General features: G+C 41.5%; 1 protein-coding gene across 7 annotated transcripts in view; it reads left to right on the top strand.

Annotated features, from left to right (window-relative positions):
• The window catches only part of ZNF462 (zinc finger protein 462), a 144531-nt gene extending 122225 nt beyond the window's left edge, over positions 1-22306 (top strand). For 5 of the 7 annotated variants that reach the window (XM_032635375.1, XM_032635380.1, XM_032635377.1 and 2 more), the window contains exons 11-13: positions 13644-13776; positions 18298-18421; positions 19536-22306. In XM_032635375.1, coding sequence (XP_032491266.1) covers positions 13644-13776; positions 18298-18421; positions 19536-19743 — 465 coding nt within the window. In that variant the 3' untranslated portion in view covers positions 19744-22306. Of the gene's footprint in view, positions 1-13643; positions 13777-18297; positions 18422-18703; positions 18850-19535 lie in introns of all 7 variants that reach the window. The other 2 variants (XR_004350411.1, XR_004350412.1) reach the window with 2 other exon arrangements.
• Positions 22307-23347: the final 1041 nt, after the last annotated feature.

Raw genomic sequence — 23347 nt, 5'->3', positions numbered from 1 at the left:
GATATACCATGCTCATGGATTAGCAGACTCAATATTGGCAATGCTTCCCAAACTGATCTACAGATTCAGTGTAATCTATCAAAATCTCAGTAGGCTTTTTTCTTTGGTAGAAATTGACAGACTGATGCTAAAATGTATGTGGAAATGCAAGGGACCTAGAATAGCCTGAACAGTATGAAAAAAGAACAAAATTGGAAGACTCACCCACCCTTCCTTATTTCAAAACTTTTACTGTAAAGCTACAGTAATCCAGAAAGTGTGGTATTGGTATAAGGACAGATGTATGGATCAGTGGTGCAGAAGAAAAAGTCCAGAAATAAACCCTAATATATGTGGCCGGTTGATGTTCATCAGAGGTGCCAAGGGAATAAGGAAAAGATAGCTTTTCAACAAATAGTGCTGTTACCATTGGATTTCCATATGCAAAATAGTGGTTGTTGACGCTTACGTCACTCAAATTTCTCTTGGGAAAAAATTCTTAGGTGTGACACAATAGCTGTGAACATTAAAAGAGAAAAGATCAATAAATTAGATGTCATCAGAATTAAATTGTTGCTCTTCAGAAGACACCGTTAAGAAAATGAAAAGGCAGGCAGCCGATTGGAAGCAAATATTTGCAAGATAACTAACAAAGGACTTTAACCAAAATATATAAAGAACTTTTACAACTCAGTAGTAAGAAGATTAACAATTTAATTAAAAATGAGAAAAAGATCTGAATAGACACTTTACCCATGAGGATATACGAAAGGCAAATGATCACATGAAAAGATGCTTAATAGGACTCATCATTAAGGAAATGCAAATGAAGACAATTAAATGCAAATTAGGTAGTAAGCCATCACTACCTCTCCACCAGAGTGGCTGAAATTAAGAAGACCAATAGCACCAAAGTGTTGGCAAGGATGTGGAGAAACTGGAAATCTCACACAGGGCTGAACGCAGTGTATAATGATGGCACATCTACTTTGGAGCATTTTGGCAATTTGTTTAAAAGGTAAACGTACACTTTACCATTTGATCCAGCAGGTCTACTCCCACATAAAGTGGTTGCATAAACAAAGTGTGCTGTATCCATACAATGGAATGCTACTTATCAATAAAAGCAATTAGCTACTGATAACATGTAACAATATGGCTAAATATCAGAATCATCAAGTTAAATGGACAGAAGCCAGACACAAAAGACTGCATATTGTATGGTTTCTAGAAAAGGCAGAACTGAGGAGACAAAGCAGGTCCGAAGTTGCCTCAGGCTGGAGGTTTGGAGCAGGGATTGCTTGCAGAGGGTATGAGGGTATTTCTTAGAGTAATAGAAGATTGTGGAGGGTTGTACAAATGCATACGTTTACTAAAACTCATTGAAATGTTCATTTAAAATGGATTAATTTTATGGTAAGTAAATTACATCTTAATACCTAAAAGATGCAAGTTCCCCAGGACCTGACACATGGTAGGTCCTCAGTAAATGTTAATTTTCTGCAGTCTTTTCTTATAAGGTTGATCCTGAGAACAGACAGATCTATAAAGATGCAGAGATCCAGAGGAACGTGTAAACTGCCAAAAATAAAACGTGCAATAGACTTAGCAGTTGGTTCTAAACTAAGGTTTTCTGTTTTCTAGCGAAACAATGTGTTGTGTGCATTGCTCATTACGTTCTTCCACAGATAGCTTTAGGTGGTATTGTGTGGTGGGGAGAATCTATACAAGAAATTAAAAGACACTGTAGGATGTATTTTCAGTCAAAGGATTTCATCATTAAACAGAAGTGGATATTCAAAACTGGACTCCTGAATTCTGCCTGCAAAGCTTGTAAACCTCAGGAATGTCTCTGAAGATGTCAGACTGTATCATTCATGGGCTAGACAGAACACTGGTTCAGGAGGAAGCATCCTTGAAGTCAAATAAACCATTCCACTGAAGAACCAAATTCTCAAGTGTCCTGGATTTATACTGCTGTGTTTATCCTCAGAAGCCAAGGTGAAGTAGAAACGGGTGACAATCAGCACATTCATTTTTTTCTCTTTATTTGTTTTAGCACCTTCATTTTTCTAGGTGACACAGAATCTTGTCTTCCTAGATCTTTATCTTTGGACCAGTGAACAAGGAATCACTTGTAAATCTCTTGGAATCTAAAGTAAACAGTACAGGCTATTTGAACTTTTAGTTTTTCATCCTGAAACTCCCTCTTTTTTTCTATCTCACTAGGTCTTCTAGAGGCAGACTATTCTGTTCTTTCAGTTTCTCTCTCTCTCTCTGTCTGTCTCTCTCTCTCTCTCTCTCTCTCTCTCTCTCACACACACACACACACAGAATGAAATCATATGTCAGTAGTGCCATTTATCAGCAATGCTGGTACAAGATGAAGAGGTAACGTTTCTAGGAACCTTGAAGTCATAAAAAAAACCCAAACCTCGCACTTCTCACATTTGGAAAAACACACATGTTTTTTTCTTTGAAGAAAGTTTAAGTATATGCAGTACCTTGTTAGCGTTCTTTATGGTTCTGAAGTCTCTTTGCTAGTTTAAGGAACATAAAAATATATTATCTCTAACTTGCTTTGCTCGTAAAATTGTCATGTTCGCTGTATTAAATTTAGAAGGATAGTCTATTCAGCCAATACACATTCACTAATTGAATTTACTTTGAAATGTTTTTAATTTTTTATACAAATGGAGCCTCAGGCAGCTGAACTCTGAGGAACTCGTGTCTCTTTCTTTTTGTCAGTTTAGGGGAAGCAGCAGAGCATTCAGCTCAGGAGGAATTGCCAACATTTGAGTTATTCCAATAAAACTGTTCCACTTTCCGGACTAGTGAAATCCACAGTGGCAAAAAAGTCACATAGAATATTTGTTTCCAGCAAAGGGAATGAGAAGAAACAAAACAAAGAACCTTCCCCAACTCCAAATCATAAAATACACCTTTGGCCATGGTCTTTTTGGACTGCGTTTAATTTCTGAACTAAGTACTGGCATCTCTAGCTTTATGAACTCTGTAGGTTCCTGCAGGCTGAAGGTTTTTCCAGAAGATTATGTCATTTCATCTGTGCTCTCCCTCATGTTAGTTGCTTCTTGATTTGTCAGCCGTGGACCTGCTTCTATCATGTATTTTGGAAGACAAATCAGAGGTAGCTGAGCAAGAGGTGTGGTCATATTCAGAGGGATGTGCCTGGCAGAACCTTAGAAGGTATTTCTCAAGTAGACATTTGAAGATGTTCTTTGCCTCTAACCTTTGAAACTATCCACTAAACTCTCCAGCCAAAATGAATGGCCCCAGCTCCCAAGCTTCCATAGAGCTCTCCTTCTTCCTCTGTTAAGGCACGTATTTCATGCTGCCTCAACTTGGACTTAACTCTTAACGAGGCTCTGTCTTGCCACTGGATGCAACAGTCTTAAAATGGAAACCACATTATTTACCTCTCTTTGCTTCCCAAATCTAACCATAGTGCCCTGCATACAATAAAGTCTCCAGTAGCTGGTTGCTAAGTAAATAAATAAATGAAAGCACTTTTCAAATAAGAAATTATACGTGTCTTGTTTGTTCAAATAAGCAAAACATGACAGCAGCAGCAGCATCTTTGCCTCTGGATTTCGAGTTCAGGAGATTGGCAGCAGCTCAGTTGGCCGACAGCAAAGTTGTTTGACTTTAATGATGCCTTTCACTTGGCTATCTTGAGTACTTGTGACTGGGGCTCTGCTGAGATTCTCAAAATGATTGATTTTGTCTGGACTTTTGCTAAGTCAGGTCTGGCAGAAGCATGTTTTCTGTTCTAACTCAATGATGGCAAAAGAAAGTAGATAGTCTCCTTGACTTCCGTGCCCCATACCCTTCTGGAACTTTACCATCCTTTATTCTTACTGTTCTTAGAAAGGTTTTTATTTTGAAGAAAATATTCTCAAAAGATTCGACTGCTTTATCCCACCAAATTTTGGATCGAATATTATTGTCAGTACTTTTTTCTTCCTTCTTGTGTTCAGCCAGTATCCCATGGATAATGTTTCCATATTTTGTAAGCAGATCTACATTTCGACAGATGATCTGCATTCTAATGAGGAAAGCTGGAGCTATGTCATCTGAAGATGTGAGTTCTGATCCTGGCTTTATCACTTACTTGCTTTGTGTCCTGTTTTCCTCATCTATAAATACGGGAGATAACACATATCTTACAGAATGATCATAAGGGTTAATGTGATACGTGGAAAAACTACTGGATTAATTTTTAGCATATAGTAGATTATTTGGTAAGCATTGAAACAAAATCTTTTAGAAAATGTCCAATTTTATTCTCATTAGCAAGCAGATTTGTATCATGGCATGCGATATTATGAAGTTCTTTATACTTTATCATCGCCTATGGGATTTTATGTTACTGGTAGATTCAAATTGCATGTATTGTGTGTCAACTAGATGACTGGCCTTACACTCTGCACTGAGCCTGTAAAACTAAATAAGAAACAGTTGCTACCCTGGAAGAGTTTATAAGCAAGCAGATGAGATAAACTTAAACAGAGAATCACAACCAGCGTGTTAAGTGCTGCATAAAGAGGTCTGTAAAATCGGAGGACAGCATAATGCAAAGCAAGTATGGTGTCGTGGCTCACCTTCCATAGAACTTTAGTACACTGAGCTTTTATATCACGAGATATAAGGATCTGCACCTAGTTTTACAGTCTGAGTGATATCTTTTCTAGAGGCTTTTATAAGAGCTCTGGTAGAAATGCTCTTAGCAGAGAATTTAAGACTTCTACCTGCGTCTTTGACCACCTTCCTGTAAGAATTCGTAGAGACAGTGCTTTGCTGACCCTTTCTCCCACTGATTCCTTTCCCTCATTCCCATTCTGACTTTCAGAGACGGGCAAAGAGGATGTGCTGGGCAAACCACCTGATACCGTAAGTCGGGGTGGGCAGACTCTGGCCCGTGGACCAAATCTGGCCCACTGCCTGTTTTTATATGGCCCGCCAGCTAAGAATGGTTTTGACAATTTTAAATGGTTGAAAAAAATCAAAAGAGTAATATTTCATGACATGTGAAATTATACAGAATTCAAATTTCAGTGTCCCTGAATATAGTTTTATTGGAACACAGCCATGCTCGTCCATTTCCGTATTATCTGTGGCTGCTTTCAAGCTACACAATAATTGAGTAGTTGTGACAGACCATATGGTCCAGAAAGCCTAAAAAACTCGCTTAACTGGCCCTTCACAGAAAAAGTTTGCCTGCCTGGGCCATGAGTCCTTTAAAATCTTTGCAGTACTACACATTGTCAGTTTGTGACTGAGATGGGCACTTCTGATGTAAGAGACAGTTTTTCCATGTTCTCTTCTGTCACTTCTTCTAGAAGTAAAAAGTTCTCTTGGCCTTTCTTTTTAACACGAACATGCACTATTAGGTGATGTGGACATCCTGGTTGGGGGTCTCTTTTTAAAGGTACAAGTGTTAAGTCAGTAGGAGGGGGGCTCTGGAAACATTATGTGGGTTTGTCTTCATCACCATCTCCCCCAGTTAATGTTTGCTAAGTAATCTGAAGACGAGGGTGTCCAACTTCATTCTCTCCGTGACAAGCAAGGTTATATCAGTCTTTCCTGTAAGGCTGGGTCTGCCCCCCGGGGCAGTATGAAAATGCATGTGCAACTTGCTTATATTTGTAAATCACATGACACTCCTTCCCTTAGAGTAAGACTCGAGTGTGGAAATTCTTTCATATGCTAGGGACAGACAGAAACCATTTTGCTGAATGGTTAAAAAGCAACAAACAAAAAGACAGGTGTAGTGAAGCTTGAACACCAAGCCTGAGCATTGAAGGGTTTACAGCATCTCTGCTTCAGTGTTAAGGGGTAAAGTTTTTGCTGGTCTTTGGCAGTTCATCTCACCTCCTTACTGGACAGCTTCTCACACAACTCTGAGTTAGCGGTCTTTACGGGGGACTTTCAATTCCTGGGCATTCACAGATAACTTTCACGAGATATAAGGATCTGCACCTAGTTTTACAGTCTGAGTGATTGTGTGTTTGAACAGTCTACCCTTTAAAAACTTGGATGGCTTCTTTTGCCTTCAGAAGGCTCTAAGGAGCCAGGTTCTAGAACTCAAACTCAGCCTTGCTGTCTTTCTCCCTCTGTTGTGGGCTTTTGTGAAACAAGGTGATAAATTGCTTCTCATCTCTAAAGAAGAAAGTGAATGTCCCTCCATATGTCCTCTGTCTCATTAAGAAATTGGTCGGATACCCACCAATTTCGAGATCCAGAAAGTAATCACTACAAGTATGATCATTTTAGAAGCAAACTTAGAAATATATTGGAACTTTGATATAAAATCTGTATACCATTTGACTTTGACCCTGTAATTTCATGTCTGAGTATTTAGCCTATAAAATTAAAACTAAATATAAAAGAAAGGTTCATGTACAATAAGGCTTATTACTGCATTCTTTTCTATTTTTAATTAAAATTTTTTTAAAAAATTATTTTAAATTGGGAGTATAGTTGAATTACAATGTTGTGTTAGTTTCAGGTGTGTAGCAAAGTGATTCAGTTATATATGTACATATATCCATTCTTTTTCAGATTCTTTTCCCATATAGGTTATTATAGAGTTCCGTGTGCTATACGGTATGTCATTGTTGATTATCTGTTTTATATATAGTAGTGTGTATATGTTAAGCCCAAACTCCTAATTTATCCCTCCCCCCACCTTTTCCCTTTGGTAACCATAAGTGTGTTTTCAAAATCTGTGAGCCTATTTCTGTTTTGTAAATAAGTTCATTTGTATCATTTTCTAGATTCCACATGTAAGTGATGTCATATGACATTTGTCTTTCTCTGTTTTACTTACTTCACTTAGTACGATAATCTCTCGGTCCGTCCATGTTGCTGCAGTTGGCATTATTTCATTCTTTTTTATGGCTGAGTAATACTCCATTGTGTGTGTGTGTGTACGTGTGTGTGCACACATACCACATCTTTTAATTAATTAATTAATTTAGGCTCCGCTGAGTCTTAGTTGCTGTACACAGGATCTTCGTTGCAGCATGTGGGATCTTTAGTTGAGGCATGCGGGCTTCTTAGTTGCGGCACGTGGACTCTTAGTTGTGGCATGCATGCAGTATCTAGTTCCCTGACCAGGGATCAAACCTGGGCCCCCTGCATTGGGAGCACTGAGTTTTACCCACTGGCCCACCAGGGAAGTCCCTATACCACATCTTCTTTATCCATTCATCTGTCGTTGGACATCTAGATTGTTTCCATGTCTTGGCTACTGTAAATAGTGCTGCAATGAATATTAGGGTGAATGTATCTTTTCGAATTACGGTTTTCTCTGGGTATGTGCCCAGGAGTGGGATTGCTGAATCATACAATAGTTCTATTTTTAGTTTTTAAAGGACCTGCCATACTGTTCTCCATAGTGGCTGTACCAGTTTACATTCCCACCAACAGTGTAGGAGGGTTCCCTTTTCTCCACACCCTCTCCAGCATTTATTGTTGGTTATTATATTTATTTAATATAATATTATTATATTATTATTTGATTATTTGATGATGGCCATTCTCACTGGTGTGAGGTAATTCGTCATTGTGGCTTTGATTTGCATTTCTCTAATAACTAGTGAATTTGAGTATCTTTTCATGTGTTTTTTGGCCATCTGTATGTCTTCTTTGGAGAAATGTCTATTTAGATCTTCTGCCCATTTTTTGATTGGGTTGTTTGTTTTTTTTGTTACTGAGCTGCATGAGCTGTTTGTATACTTTGGAGATTAATCCCTTGTCAGTTGCTTCATTTGCAGATATTTTCTCCCATTCTGTGGGTTGTCTTTTTGTTTTGTTTATGGTTTCCTTTGCTGTGCAAAAGCTTTTAAGTTTAATTAGGTCTCATTTGTTTCTTTTTTTATTTTCATTAGTCTAGGAGACGGATCCAAAAAGATATTGCTGCGATTTATGTCAAAGTGTGTTCTGTGCCTGTTTTTTCCTCTAAGAGTTTTACAGTATCCAGTCTTAAATTTTGGTCTTTAATCCATTTTGAGTTTATTTTTTTTGTATGGTGTTAGAGAATGTTCTAATTTCATTCTTTTACATGTAGCTGTCCAGTATTGAAGAGACTGTCTTTTCTCCATCATATGTTCTTGTCTCCTTTGCCGTAGATTAATTGACCATAGGTGTGTGTGTTTATTTCTGAGCTTTCTATCCTGTTCCATTGAACTATGTTTCTATTTTTATGCCAGAACAAAAATGTGTTTTGATAACTGTAGCTTTGTACTGTAGTTTGAAGTCAGGGAGTGTAATTCTTCCAGCTCCATTTTTCTTTCTCAGGATTGTTTTGGCTATTCAGGTGGGGTCTTTTGTGTTTCCATACAAATTTAAAAAATTTTTTGTTCTAGTTCTGTGCCATTGGTAATTTGATAGGGATTGCACTGAATCTGTAGATTGCCTTGAGTAGTATAGTCATTTTGACAATATTGATTCTTCCAATCCAAGAATGTGGTATATCTTTCCATCTGTTTGTGTCATCTTCAGTTTTTCATCAGTGTCTTATAGTTTTCAGAGTACAGGTCTTTTGTCTCTTTAGGTAGGTTTATTCCTAGGTATTTTATTCTTTTTTGATGTGCTGGTAAGTGAAATTGTTTCCTTAATTTCTTTTTCTGATCTTTCAGAAAAAAGATCTAGTGTATAGATCACTATACACATTTCTAGTGTATAGAAATGCTAGATTTCTGTGTATCAATTTTGTATCCTGAAATTTTACCGCATTCATTGATGAGCTCTAGTAGTTACCGGTAGCATCTTTATGACTTTCTATGTATAGTATCATGTCTTCTGCAAACAGTGACAGTTTTACTTCTCCTTTTCTAATTTGGATTCCTTTTATTTCTTTTTCTTCCCTGATTGCCATGGCTAAAACTAAACATGAAAGAAAGGTTTGTGTATAATAAGGCTTATTGTTGCATTTTTTTTTTTTTTTTTTTTTTTATGCGTTACGCGGGCCTCTCACTGTTGTGGCCCCTCCCGTTGCGGAGGACAGGCTCCGGACGCGCAGGCTCAGCGGCCATGGCTCACGGGCCCAGCCGCTCCGCGGCATGTGGGATCCTCCCAGACCGGGGCACGAACCCGTGTCCCCTGCATCGGCAGGCGGACTCTCACCCACTGCGCCACCAGGGAAGCCCCTATTGTTGCATTTTTAATAGTGAAAAGCCAGAAATAACCAAAGGTAGACTCACATGGGAAGAGTCAAGTAAACTATAATATATCTACTTAACGAAGTATTATGTGGTGATTAAAAATGGATGTATAGGGCTTCCCTGGTGGCGCAGTGGTTGGGAGTCCACCTGCCGATGCAGGGGACGCGGGTTCGTGCCCCGGTCCGGGAAGATCCCACATGCCGTGGAGCGGCTGGGCCCGTGAGCCATGGCCGCTGAGCCTGCGCATCCGGAGCCTGTGCTCCGCAACGGGAGAGGCCATAACAGTGAGAGGCCCGCGTACCGCAAAAAAAAAAAAAAAAAGGATGTATACAGAGATTGATATTTATGCCGTAGCATGCATCGAAAAGCAGCACTGTAAGTCACCTGTGAATGGAGACAGGAATACAGAAACGTGACCGCTTGTTCACAGGCATTATGTACAGGTCGTCGGATTTCATTTTATTTTTTTTTAAATATCTTTATTGGAGTATAATTGCTTTACAGTGGTGTGTTAGTTTCTGCTTTATAACAAAGTAAATCAGTTATACATATACACATGTCCTCATATCTCTTCCCTCTTGCGTCTCCCTCCCTCCCACCCTCCCTATCCCACCCCTCTAGGTGGTCACAAAGCACGGAGCTGATCTCCCTGTGCTATGCAGCTGCTTCCCACTAGCTATCTATTTTACGTTTGGTAGTGTATATATGCCCATGCCACTCTCTTGCTTTGTCACAGCTTACCCTTCCCCCTCCGCATCTCCTTAGGTCCATGCTCTAGTAGGTCTGTGTCTTTATTCCCGTCTTACCCCTAGGTTCTTCATGTAGGTCGTTGGATTTTAAATGAGTTTTTTCTGCTTTCTAGTTTTTCTTTGTAAACATTTATAGTACAGAAAAATATAATAAATGAAAATGCAGACACCCAGTATCCAAGAGGTGAGAACCATGCCTGCTCTAATCTGGACACTGCACTGGCCAGTGCAGATCTGGCTGTGAATAAGCTGCAGGGTGTTTGTCTTCATGGAGTTTGCAGTTCTGTTGGGCAGGCAGGCCAGAAACAGTTAATTTCTGAGGGTTTTTTTAATCGCACCATTGTTGATTTACAGTGTTTGTTAGTTTCGGATGTACAGCAAAGTGATTCAGTTCTACATACATATATAGGTTATTACAAGGTATTGAATCTAGTTCCCTGGGCTGTACAGTCACTGAGTTATGAAAGGGGAGGGGAGGGTGCTGTGGAAGCGTAGGGCAAGGATATTTAATCTAGGAGGTGTTGAGGGAGGGTCCCCCGGATACAGTTACATTGGAGTGATGCTGGAAGGCTGAGGAGACGAGACACCATGTGAGCGAGGCAGGCTTGAGAGAATTTCACACAGAGGACATAGCCTCTGCGGAGAGAGGCACAAAGTCAAGAGCTTGGCCTGTTCCAGAGACCTCAATAAGCTCAGGGTGGTGGGAGCAAAGGGCAGTCACTGTGAGGGCAGGGTGGGCCAGGGGGTAAGATGATAGTCGGGGGGACATGTAAAGCCCAGTAAGAAATTGGGGTTTCATCCTCAGGGCAAGTGGAGTCTGACATGAGCAGATTTAATTTAAAAAAAAAAAAATCACTCAGTCAGACCACCCTGGAGGTTAGATGCAAGAGGTGGTGAGAATGGACGCTGGGAAGTCAGCAGGGAGGGAGGGAAGGGGCTTGCAATAATACAGGAAAGAGACGGTGGCTCAGAAGTGCAGCAAGGAGTCTTCCTTTTGTATGACGATTAACCCTGGATTGCTGGTTTGGAGATTTAAAGTATAGTAAGAACTCAACCCTATAAAGAGTTTTTAATTTAAAACCCTCTAATTACATAGCAAAATTTTTCATTTTTATTTTTAAACAAAGATTTTAGAAATCTTCAGGACAAATAAATCCTCGGTGAGCCCCGGGTGAACGTTATACCATGAAAATGTCATGTACTCATAAAATTGTGCAGAATCCAAAATGCTAACAGTTTTCCTGTAAAAGGAAAAGAAACAGGAAGGAGGAAAAGAAAAAATAACATTTGGTTTGGTGACAGATCTCCTTCTGTCACTGTGAGTTCCTTGATAGGCACAGGGCCTGGCATACAGCAGGGCCCCTGGGAGTCCTGAATGAATGAATGAATGCAAACTGCTGGATTAAAGATGTTTGAGGATTGTTTTTTGGCCTTTCTTGGTTTCATTTTTTTTTGTTTGCTGGCAATGCCCACCTCTCCTGCCCCTTCTACATGCTTATAGTTGCCCTGGCTGAAGCAGGGAGAAAGCTATTGGAAAAGGCTGCCTTTTAAAGTACTGATCATTTCAAAGTATTGTTTCTTTGCATATTTTGAAATTAGGCCAGTTGGAATCTTGCCTCCTTTTCCTGAAAAAAACTGGCAACCCAGAAAACTTTTATTCACATATTTGTCATAAATGCTATTTGATTAAAATGTCGACTTTGTGGTGAAACATAACTTCATAAATATGCACTTACGATACTTATATGTGTTTCCAAAAGCCAAAATCGGAAAAGGCCACATTCCCAGAAAGGGGAAGGAAACCACAATTTGGTGAACTATTTATTGTGTTTCGTATACTATGCTGGCCCCCTTTTACAAACAAGGACACTGAGGACATTTATGTTCAGTAATTTGCCCGGAGTCTCATGGTTCACGGTGAACCCGAAACTTGCGCTCAGGTCTGTGTTACAAATTTTTAAAAACCTGTATAGGTCAGTAGGAGTGAGGATAGTACATAGAGAAAGCCCTAATTGGGAAGGTACTTTGTTCAAAAGTCCTTTGCCGGCTGATACCGTGAACTCAGAAAGAAAGAAAGATTCTAACTTGACTTCCTCCTCTTCGCCTTAGGCTATTCATTTTTAAAACTTTTTTTCACGAGCAGAACAGGAATTTGCCTTCTCTGAGGGTTGACTGCTGAGAGTGACGAAGAGGTCTTTTCCACCCTCATGCTGAGTTGTTTTCCAAGTCAACTGATTTCATGGATTTCATTCAGTGGATTGTTTCTCTTGCTTTAAGAGAGCTTTCATCCGGAGGGTTCTTGCTCCTTTTCAACGCGGCCGACCCCCAACATGATGTGATGGGGGCGGTGTTAAGCTTTTTCACAGCACTGTCTGTTGGCCCTGATGCTCTGAGGCTCTTTCTCTCGCATTTGTCACAGTTGATGATGATGTTTCCATCTGCCAGGCATATGGAATTGGTGGTGCTCAGCACATCTTTGTTCCAGGCTGGTCCCAGGGAATATTTTGGAACTGTCTTGTAAATTCTCCCTGTCCTCTCCTGCGCCCTCATTACTCTCTCTCTCTCCTGTAGCAGCTATGGAAATCTGCCTTGGAGTCTCATTAATGAAGTCTGTCTTCCCTCCTCAACTAAACTCTGCGCCTCTGGAGGCCAGGACCAGGTCTTATTTATCTCCATGGGCCCCTTCCGTGGTCCCCACAGGGGAAGCACGGAACCCATCACTGTATTGGTTTGAGTCATTTTGTTGGCTAGACTCCTGTGCTGTCGTTGCTGGTAATTCTACACGTGCAACTGAAGAAGTTCTGAAAATAGATTAATTGAAGAGGTTGCATTTTGTACTACCATTGACATGAGAACCCCAAACAGAATATCCTTACAGAGTTTTCTCAGGGTGGATTTTTATTTCTCTTGGATGATATTTTGAAGACAGTTTGGATTCCCACATTATCCTAACCACGTTTTATGTAAACAAAAATCAGCCATAGTTAACACTTTAAAAGGGTTTTTAGGGATTTGTCATCTAGATTTTTCTCAGATAATCCCCAGCTGTGATGAATAGGTTGTGGTCAGCTTCAGAAACAGTAGTAACACTAAACAGTACCAATATTATTGTCTTACATCTAAACCGGAGTTAGGAATCGAATAGCTGTCGTTTGGTCAAAGCTAGGACAGCCCATAGCCCTCCAGCTTGATAGGCTCATGGTGGAAATGTTGTGACTCTGCTAGTCTTCAGGTTACTTACAGAGTCACTTCACCTCCAGAAACATAACTTCGTAAACATGCGTGTATGACACTTCTTATACATGTTTCCAAAAGCCAAAATCAGAAAAGGCCACATTCCCAGAAAGGGGAAGGAAACCACAATTTGGGTAGTTTACAGAAGGTACATCCTTGAATTCAACTCCAAAAATGTTTATTGGACACCTGTTCTACACCCCGGGCTTCACGATGCTTTTGATTTTCTGCTGACGGTAGCTCACGTTTCTTACTGAATTTGGTAAGGAAGGTCCGGTGTTGACACTTCCGGTGAAAATGAATGTGGAAGTAAACGGCAGGTACACCTCTGAGAGAGTCAGCGTGAAGAAAGGACCTCTTAGGCACTGGGGTTATTTGGTCCTGGCTCTAAAAGCACACCCACGGGAAAATGACGGCGGGAAGTTCTGTCCTCCGGGGAGAACCGCATTCAGTTGCGGTTTGTGATTCCACCGTCTGTTTGGGTCTGTTTCAGGTAAGCCGTAACTTTGAGCTGGTTGGACGAGTTAACTTGGATCAGCTGGAACAGATGAAGGAGAAGATGGAGAGCTCCAGCAGTGACGAGGAGGACAAGGAAGAAGAAATGAACAGCAAGGCTGACGGCAGAGGTAGGTCCCTCCCCTGCCCCCTGAGCCCCAGCTGGCACCCAGCCCGGCCGTGCTGAGATACAAGGGGAGGCAGAAGGTTGTTGTAGGGGCAACAGAAGGAATGGACTGACTTAAGAAACACACCAGGGGCTGTGTCCTGTAAACTAGTACCAGCTCTAGAAACTCCCAGGAAATACATTTGGTAAAAAATACGTGGCGATGATTGGTTTTTTATTCAGGAAAACTGGTGTCTTGGGAATCTGCAGAATAAGGACAGACAGACAGCAAGATGGATGGTCCTGTAAAAGCTACTGAGGAATGTAAACGAGCTTCCGATTGAACGCTTATTTCAAATTGCTTCTGCTGGGCTGGGGGGAGCTGCAGGGGGCTTGAGCTCTCTCCATGTGTCCTGCACGGTCCTCCTCTCACCCCCCTTGCTACTGCTTTTGCTTTGTAAAGAGAGCGAGAGAGACCAGGGGCTTTTATTTGGCTGTGTTTACGGGGAAGGGTTTTGTGGTATTTTTGTATGAGTTTCTGTGAGTCTATCATTATTTTCAAAGTGAAGTTTTTCAAAGTATATTTAGTTGTAGACATACGTTTACATGATCTAGAGTTGGTATTCTATATTGCTCAACATAGAATCTTATGGAAAACCCAAGACTCTACGTAAAGGATATAGGTTGGAATATCTTACTTTAGTTATTGCAGATTTATCAAAAGCACATGGATAACCTAGACCTGAGAAATAAATGTGATAGACATCATCCCAGTGATGAGAAGAATGGTATTAGTTGCCATTACTGAGCAGCCGGATGTGCCAGGCCCGGTGCTCGTGGGTTTTATACTTTTTATCCTTAACGTTACACAATGTTAGAGGCTCTGTAGTTGGTCTGCCTGGATTTGGCTCCCAGTCGCGCTACTTGTTGGTTATGTGACTTTGGGTAAATTATTTTCTCTCTTTATGCATTCGTCATCCTAGGGTTGCGTAAATCTTAAATGAGAGAGCACACAAATGTTAGTCTAGTTCCTAGAACATAGTAACCAGCTAATAATAATGATAAAACCCTGCGACGTAGATGGTGTTATTGCCATTTTTACAAATGGGGAAACAAAGGCCCAGGATACTTAAGAGCTTGTTCAAAGTTTAAAAAAAAAACCACTGGAGGTTGACTCTAAGTCTTCTGGCTCCAGAGGCAAAACGTCTTTTACACTATACACCATCTCCCCTACCCTTTGGACAGCGGGGTGATCCTCACTGAAGGGAACCTGCCCCTGAATTCCGTCAGTCCAGCGGCCCTTAGGCCTCACTCTAAGGGGCGCTTTTGCGGAATTTCTTGGCTTTTCTTCCTTGGTCAGCCTGCAAGCCTAAGAAAGCCGACTTGGTGGCCGTTCCCTCTGCGGTTCTCCCTGTTCTTCTTCCTGACTTGCCCTGACTTCCAGCCCCATCCCCTTGCCCACCATCTTTTACCTCTGCCGTAGTAGGAGACCACAGGTTTGCTGAGTGGGGATCCAGTTTGGCTCCTGAACCCCCGTGCCCGCGGTAAATGGATAAATAGAACACGCACACCATCTAGACTGATTGCCCTTGTCATGTTACAACTTTTATTAGGAGGGGCTGCAGTAATCTGTTTCTTACAAGGAAAATGGCTGTGATCTGAGAAGCATGGTTTTTAAATTTTCTTTCCCTTTGTTTTTTTTTTAGCATTTCACAAATATGTTCTTAGTGAGGAATTCTTTAACGTCTGTGCACTGTTTCCAGAGTTCTCTGGAAGAGGATGCTTGTGACAGAGGGTACACAGGCTCCTTTTCTTCATGGTGCTCTGTGCCCTACCGTTCCTCTCCAGGAAATGAATTAGTCCTCATTGGCTACCATGACGTTTTAATCTCTAGAGCCGAGCACACATGATTTTACAGGTTATAAGTATTGCAGAGGCAAGAACCTCCTTTAGTCCGCCCCTCCCCTGTGACGCCTCTAAACTAAATGGCAGTTAGCTGTGAGAGCACCAGGCACGCTCCCTCGCCCAGCCTGGCCGCCCCCTCGCACGGGCACTGTGGCATCAGACCAGCTCTGTTTGCCTGGAAAGAACTTCATGGTGTCTGATCGCCTGTCCCTGGAAAGTTTAGCATCCACATTCATGAGCCTTAACAGCATGGGGGAAAAAATCTTGGGGTGGAGAAGCCTGTATTCCTCTCTCAGCGGGTGGGGGAATTACATGAGTCACTTCTAGTAACGTTAATGGGAATTACTAGCCAAAACCTTCCCGTACCCCTCGCCGGATCCTTGAAAGAACAGCCTCCTTTGTTTCATTGCCTTTGAATCAATTTTCCACCATCAGGTGTATTCTTGCCAACCAGAAGAACCCGGCACACAATAGCCTCGGGGCGTTTTTGCCAGACGTCCTGTCTTCCAGGAGTAGAGAGCGGGAGGTGGCTTTAGCACAGCTCTCGGGGCTAATGGAGAGCCATTTGATGTGTGACAGGTAATGACTGGCCTCCTCCTTTGAGGATGAAACAGCATGAGCCCTTGGAAAGAATAGGTGGCTGGTTTCATGTTTCCTAAGGGTAAGCGAGTACGTGTGCCAGGGGCAGGCCCCGCGTCGGCAGTGTAGGTGCTCATCGGGCGCTCAGTTCGGGGGGCTCACGTCCTCGGAGCCACCCTGTTCCCAGCGTCCTTTCCCAGCACGAGAACCAGGGAGGGGACTGACTGTGGCCACATTGCAGGTCCTGCCTCAGAAGGCAGCTCAGAGGGAATCTGAAAGAGAAGAAACCAGGCGTGAAGAAATCAACATGAACCCAAGCAGGACCCTCCCCACCCCCTCTCATTATGCAGCTGGGAGGAGTTAGGAAGGCATTCTGCTGATTTCTTGCCCAAGATAATCCCTGCTAAGGAATTAATGCGCAGGGCAGATGGTGCTGTCTCATTTCCAATGAAAAGAATCAAGGAAGGTAGTCTGTGCAATTATTTTTAATGGCTTGTGTGGTGATCTTCTTAATTTGTGAGAAAATGTTTCATCTTTTGTTAAAACTGGCCCCATTCACAGAGCTTTTTGTGCTGAAGGTGAAGGCAGCGTAGAGACACCTGGCCTGTTAACGTCCTCCTGAGGATTTTTATCAGACGGAGTGTTTCAACCAGGAGACATCCTCCTGTAGCATCTTGTAGGTACAGACACACAGCGATCAGATACGCAGAGATGATCATTTCCCCGTGTGCTGCCCTCACTCTGCCGCGTGGCTGCAGGGCCGTCTCGGTCCTGCTGTTTATTATGCACGTAAAGATCTGGCCCTCTGTGGTATAATCAAAGACGTGTGGGCTTGGGACTCAGGATAACACAAAGGCCATATAAGCTCTCATCTTTGAGTTTGCCAGGAGGCGTGGTCTCTAAACAATTAGCCAGCCAGTCCACGTTTATCAGACCACTCACGTGTGCCCAGGGCCGTGGAGGAAATAAAACGACAGTCAACATTTGATGTTACCAACAGAGCTATCCAGAAATGTGTGCATATCCCCATGTTCAAGAATACACCAATTGGACTTCTCTGGTGGCTCAGCGGTTAAGAATCCGCCTGCCAACGCAGGGGACACGGGTTCGAGCCCTGGTCTGGGAAGATCCCACATGCCGCGGAGCAACTAAGCCCGTGCACCACAACTACTGAGACTGTCCTCTAGAGCCCACGAGCCACAACTACTGAAGCCCGTGCTCCGCAACAAGAGAAGCAACCGCAATGAGAAGCCCGCGCACTGCAACGAAGAGTAGCCCCTGCTCGCCACAACTAGAGAAAGCCTGCATGCGGCAACCAAGACCCAACACAGCCCATCCCCCGCCCCCCCAAAAAAAAAAAATATATATATATATATACATACCGATTGAGGCATAGATGCTGGGCAGCTGGCCAGGAGCCCTTACTAGCTGAGGACACGCTTTCACATTCCAGACTCCCTGATGCCCGGGACTCACTCCTGCTAGGTTCTTTGCTTACAGATCTCATTCAGTGTTTGCAGTCATCCTGGGAGGTGTTGATTCTGATATCCATGGCAGATGACCACCAGTCGTGAGTCCTCAGCCTTCCTTGGAATGTGTCGAAGCCTTGAGATCTTACCACGCTTTTCCTGATCTGGTGCTTTTTTAGTGAGCGGAGATAAACTTGTGTCAAATAGAAAATGAATACATGCTAAACGAGGCACTGATAGCATCACAGAAGGGAGAGATTTGATAGGGAAAAAAAAATGCTCAGATGCCATTGGAATGAACAGAAGGGGTTCTTCAGGCAAGACAGACCCAGGTTATTTGTGATGGAAGCAACTGGGAGGTGAGGAGAAGTGAGGACACCTGGGGCTCGGGAACCACAGGAACAGTTCTTGCGAGAGTTTCAAGAAATATCCTTTGGTGAAAAGCCAGTAGGAGAAAGAGTAAGGAATCTGGAAATTGGTTGCACTGAATGGCTTTGGGACAGAAGGTAGGAGAGGAAGCTTCCTAATGGATGTTGACTTCTCTTCTGCCCACTCCCCGGCACACAGGTAACACTTCTGCTTTCTCCTCACAGATCTGATGAGATTTTCTGACCGTGGGGCTGCTATCAACACTGAGAAGCGTTTTCCATGTGAATTTTGCGGACGGGCGTTTTCCCAGGGCTCTGAGTGGGAAAGGCACGTGCTGAGACACGGCATGTAAGTCCCATGAAGGCCTTCGCCCATCGTGCGAGGTGGCGGTTTCTCCTGACAATACATAGACCCCTCTGTGTCACACTTCCGGGCATGGGAGGAGAGGCAGTTGTAACGAACTGGGTTTCTACCTTTCTGCTGGTTTTTAAATGGTCACCCAGACACAAGTCAAAGGAGGAAAGATCATCTTTACGAATGACAGATCCCGCTCAAGCCCTCGTGTAGAAGTGTAGCGCTCTCTCCAGCCCGTGTCCCTTCAGCTTTCATTAGCATGACGTTCTCTGATAGAGCGTGGACCGGGGTCCAAAGATCTGGCTTCTGTTCCTGCCTCTGTGATGACTCATTCCCTGAGTGGCCTTGAACCTTCCCACGCACCTCTTGGTGCCTTCAATGCTCTGCCTCGGGGACAGAGCCCGCTTCTGCCTGCCTCCCAGGTAGGTGGGAGCATACCTGTAGAGCACTCATAAGATCCTTGAACATGAAATTGTCCCCTAGATAAGGCACTTAGAGCCCAGCAGATGCTGGGAGAACCTAGGAGTTGGTCCTTCCAGCAGAAAATGCCCAGAAACGTGAAGCATCTAAACTTCAGAGGATGTAACTAAGCTCCCCAGGACATGGGTCCCGTCTTCAGGTTTTTGTTTTTTGTTGTTTCTATGATTTGTTTCTGGACCTATCTATTAAATCTTTAATACCTGAGTTGCTCGTTTAGTCCGAATAAATGTAGCAAACCTCCAAGCTTCTAGGCTCCTCTGATGGGTCTGAGCATAAGGCACTTCTGGCTGTGACCGCTTATGATTTATACTGTTCCCAGTACAGGAGGGAACATAAAATAATTATGTTGATCTGGAATCAAAGCATGGTATAATCAAAACATAGTATGATAATGGATATTTTTATAGGTTCAACTTTTTGTTAAGATGCCAGAAATATATGACCTAAGCATAACAGGTAGCAAGGATAAATCACTCACAGTTCAGTCATACTTGTAAGACCCCAAGACCTTTTTAGGATCAGAGAAATAAGGACATGAATGTTTTTTGTTTAACTAGAAAAAAAAAAAAAAATATATATATATATATATATATACACTCACCCTTCACTACCATGAATGTTTTTCCAGGGCGTTGAATGACACCAAGCTGGTGAGCCAAGAAGAAATCCACCTGAAAGATAGCATGGAGGACAGTATTCAGGTGCCCTCTATAGAGGAAAAGGAAGATGACGAAGCAATCGGGATAGACTTTTCCCTAAAGAATGAACCAGTAGCCATCTGTGTAGTAGCTGCTGACAAATCTCTCCTGGAGAATGCAGAGGCCAAAAAAGAATAAGCGTTTGGTGAAATTCTTAATCACCTCTTACTTGAACCGTGATGAAAAAAAGTGGGAGGGCCAGCTTGGGCTGAGAAGGGGGGGGACAGAAAAGAGAAGACAGAACAAAGCTGCTTTTTAGGACTGAACAATCTATTTTCAAAGCACTGGTACCTGTGTGAGTGAGTATGTAAATTAAAGTTATTTAAATGGTTGGAATATGTGGCTCCTTTTCCATCACTACATCTTTCCTTCTGGATCTTCATCGTGGAAGTTTCAGTTGTTGCGGAATACGAAGCACCTCCCTTGCACATGTGTGCGCTATGGTGGTCTCGGACAGTATGTGGAAACAGAAGCTCCGTGACAGTAGAAGACTTCTCTTAGGGGAACAACTTTTTGACGCACAACTTTTGGTGCGTTTTTCTAGTTTTAATACGTTAAGCTTTTTCAAGACCTAACTGCAGCCGCTTTGGGAAAAAACAAACAAAAAAACAAAAAACAAAACAAAAAAACTGCTTTGCCTAAAACAGTCACCTGTTTCCTAGTACCTCAAACTTAACCAAGGGAATTCTCTGCATTTGTCAGTACTACCTGTCGTCATTGTGGTTAAATGTAGAGAGAACTGCTGGGCAAGATGGTGAATGGAGAAAAAAAAAAAAGAGTTTTAAAGAAAGGAACACAAATTGTGCTTAAAATCCCCACGTGGGTTTTATTTCTTAAAATACTGTGATTTTTTTAATTATTTTAGTAAAAAACAAAACAAAAAAAGAAACAGACTTTAATTATTAGACAAATGTTTGTGAATTATCCTTTATTCCAGGTAAGCTGTTTTTTAGTGTTCAACTATAATTTAGAATTGGTAGATTTCGTGTGAGCTAATTTTAAGGTGACTGTGGAGTTTTGTTTGCCACACGTTTATCTTCTGTCAGTTTGAGTGTTACAAACACAGCACAATTCAGTTTTTCATATAAATTGTTTTTTGTGTGTGTGTTATTGTTGTTTTGATTTGGGGGCAAGGGAGATTTAGTTTTTCGTGAATAGGAACGTTTTTATTTTAAACATGGAAATAACAAAGAACTTTTTTTTTTTTTTTTAATTTAACTAAAGAACCAAACTTTTCGGCACAGCTATGCAGCTTGTGGGCCAGACGAGGAAGTCCTCTTCACCCTTTTGTTGCTGTCAAATTTTACACATTATCTGTCTCACACAAATAATTTCTGTTAGGATGGGCTGGCTTTTGTGTGTGATTTTAAATCTGTGTTCTGTTTTTGTTTGCATTGTGTTTTTTGGGGGGTGGGGGGATTCTCATTTACTTTGCGGGACAAGGGGATGTGCTCAAATCCCATCCCTTTGGTGAGAGTGTTCACGAAATACTTATATCCTACAAGGAGCCTGGAGAACTACTTTTTTTTTTTTCTTTAATCTAGCTGCCAGCTGCTCTGTTTCCCCATATTAGCTTTTTCAGGAGGGAGCAGCTTAGACTAAATCTAAGTCTACATTTATAATACGTTCTGATTGTGAACAAAGGGTTTCGTTCCAAAAAGTAGAACTTTCCTTGAATCTTAGGTTTTAGAAGCCTGTGTGCGTGTGAGCTTGGATGTGTGCGTGAGCATGTGTGTGTATGTGTGTGAGTCCTTTGGTTTTCATGTTTTGTTTTTTTTTTTTTTTTTAACTTGGAAGGGTTGGGGGAGGGGGGGAGAAAGGGAAGGGGAATTGCTGAGATGACAGTGTCCCACACAGCTTCAAATAAAATCCATGGAAAGATATTGCATTTGTGGAATAAGTGCTTACTTGAAAAGCATGTTGTTCTTTTACTTTCTTGCTGTTAAGAATTTTTATTTGTAGGGCGTTTGTTTTAATTTAATTTTTCTTTTTTAGGGATGGGGGCCATCATGTGGAAACCAGAAAAAGGGAAAGTGTGAACTATCTAGACAAAGATTCATTTTGTGTCCATATTTGTTTTTAATTGGCCTCATTTCAAATGTACTAAACAGTTCCATACCTGGATTGGGTGTTTGTAATGGTTACCAAAAAACAAACAAAAAAAAAAAAAAGAAAAAAAAGAAAGAAAAAAAGAAAAAAAAAGAAAATATTTGTGACATGCTTTTATCACTACTTTATTTTTCAAATAACATGTAAATATTGTAATCCATTGGATTTTGTTTTGCTAACCTGTTAATAAAAATATGGGACCATTATCCTTTTAACAAGGCTAGAATGTCATTTTTTTTTTCTTTTTTCAAACATATACCTGATATTTTGTGGCCGCACATTTTGGATGCATTATTATAATTCTGTTGACTGTAATGACATAGAATTTACAACTTTTTTTGTTTAATTTATACAGAGGACATTTTTTTTTCAGAGCTTGAGAGAAGAAAATAAATAGCAAAATGATAACCTATTGACTCCAATAAAATCAGTATTTCCCAGTACTTGATAAAAGATCGGGAGATCCTGAGTTCTTGAAGCCAAGGGGTTTAAAAAACAACAAAAAACACACAAGTAGGTTATTCAAAGTTGTTTGCAACATACATTTTGTAATGAAATGTGAGAAATTAATAAAGAATTTTTTTCACATGTGTCTATGTGCATCTGTTGTAAATCATTTACAGATATGAAATGTAGAAATTATATAGCATTGCCTTTCAGTGCATGTACATGAGGGATATTTCAAGCCATTAAATCTAAACCGTTACGAAAAGCAAAGGTAAATTTAAGGTGAGGCGTGAGCTGGAATTGTAAAATGTTAATATTTCTCCATCAGCTGTTTATAACCAACTGGGGGGAATTTTATGGAGGGAATGAATGTTTTCCATCAAAAATGTTAAAGTGGTGTGTGAAGCCTCAGAAGGAGGAAATGCCAGTGACTGAACATCATCTGGGGACCCTGAACCCGTGAGCAGTTATTTTCCTCTAACTGCAAGTCACAGCCACTGCCACAGACTATCTTACTACGCACCCTGCCCCGGTAATTCCCATCATTAACCTGTTCTTTGAGCTGCCCTGTTACAAATCAAAGGGAAGATTAATCGTCATGAAACCTGGAAGAGGGGTAAATTAAAATCAACAGCACTGATTTTTTTTTGTCTTTTTTTTTTTAAACATCTTTATTGGAGTATAATTGCTTTACAGTGGTGTGTTCTGCTTTGTTATCAGTTGTACATATACATATGTTCCCATATCTCTTCCCTCTGGCATCTCCCTCCCTCCCACCCTCCCTATCCCACCCCTCTAGATGGTCACAAAGCACCGAGCTGATCTCTCTGTGCTGTGCGGCTGCTTCCCACTAGCTATTTTACGTTTGATAGTGTATATATGTCCATGCCTCTCTCTCACTTCATCCCAGCTTACCCTTACCCCTCCCCATATCCTCAAGTCCATTCTCCACGTCTGCGTCTTATTCCTGTCCTGCCACTAGGTTCTTCGTGACATTTTTTTTTTCTAGATTCCATATATATGTGTTAGCATACGGTATTTGTTTTTCTCTTTCTGACTTACTTCACTCTGTATGACAGTCTCTAGGTCCATCCACCTCACTACAAATAACTCAGTTTCATTCCTTTTTATGGCTGAGTAATATTCCATTGTATATATGTGCCACATCTTCTTTATCCATTCATCT

Source organism: Phocoena sinus, chromosome 6, assembly GCF_008692025.1.
Source record: "Phocoena sinus isolate mPhoSin1 chromosome 6, mPhoSin1.pri, whole genome shotgun sequence".
In the NCBI taxonomy this organism is placed as follows: Eukaryota; Metazoa; Chordata; class Mammalia; order Artiodactyla; family Phocoenidae; genus Phocoena; species Phocoena sinus.
Note: the sequence above shows the minus strand (reverse complement) of the source record. Positions and strands in the feature narration are given on the sequence as shown.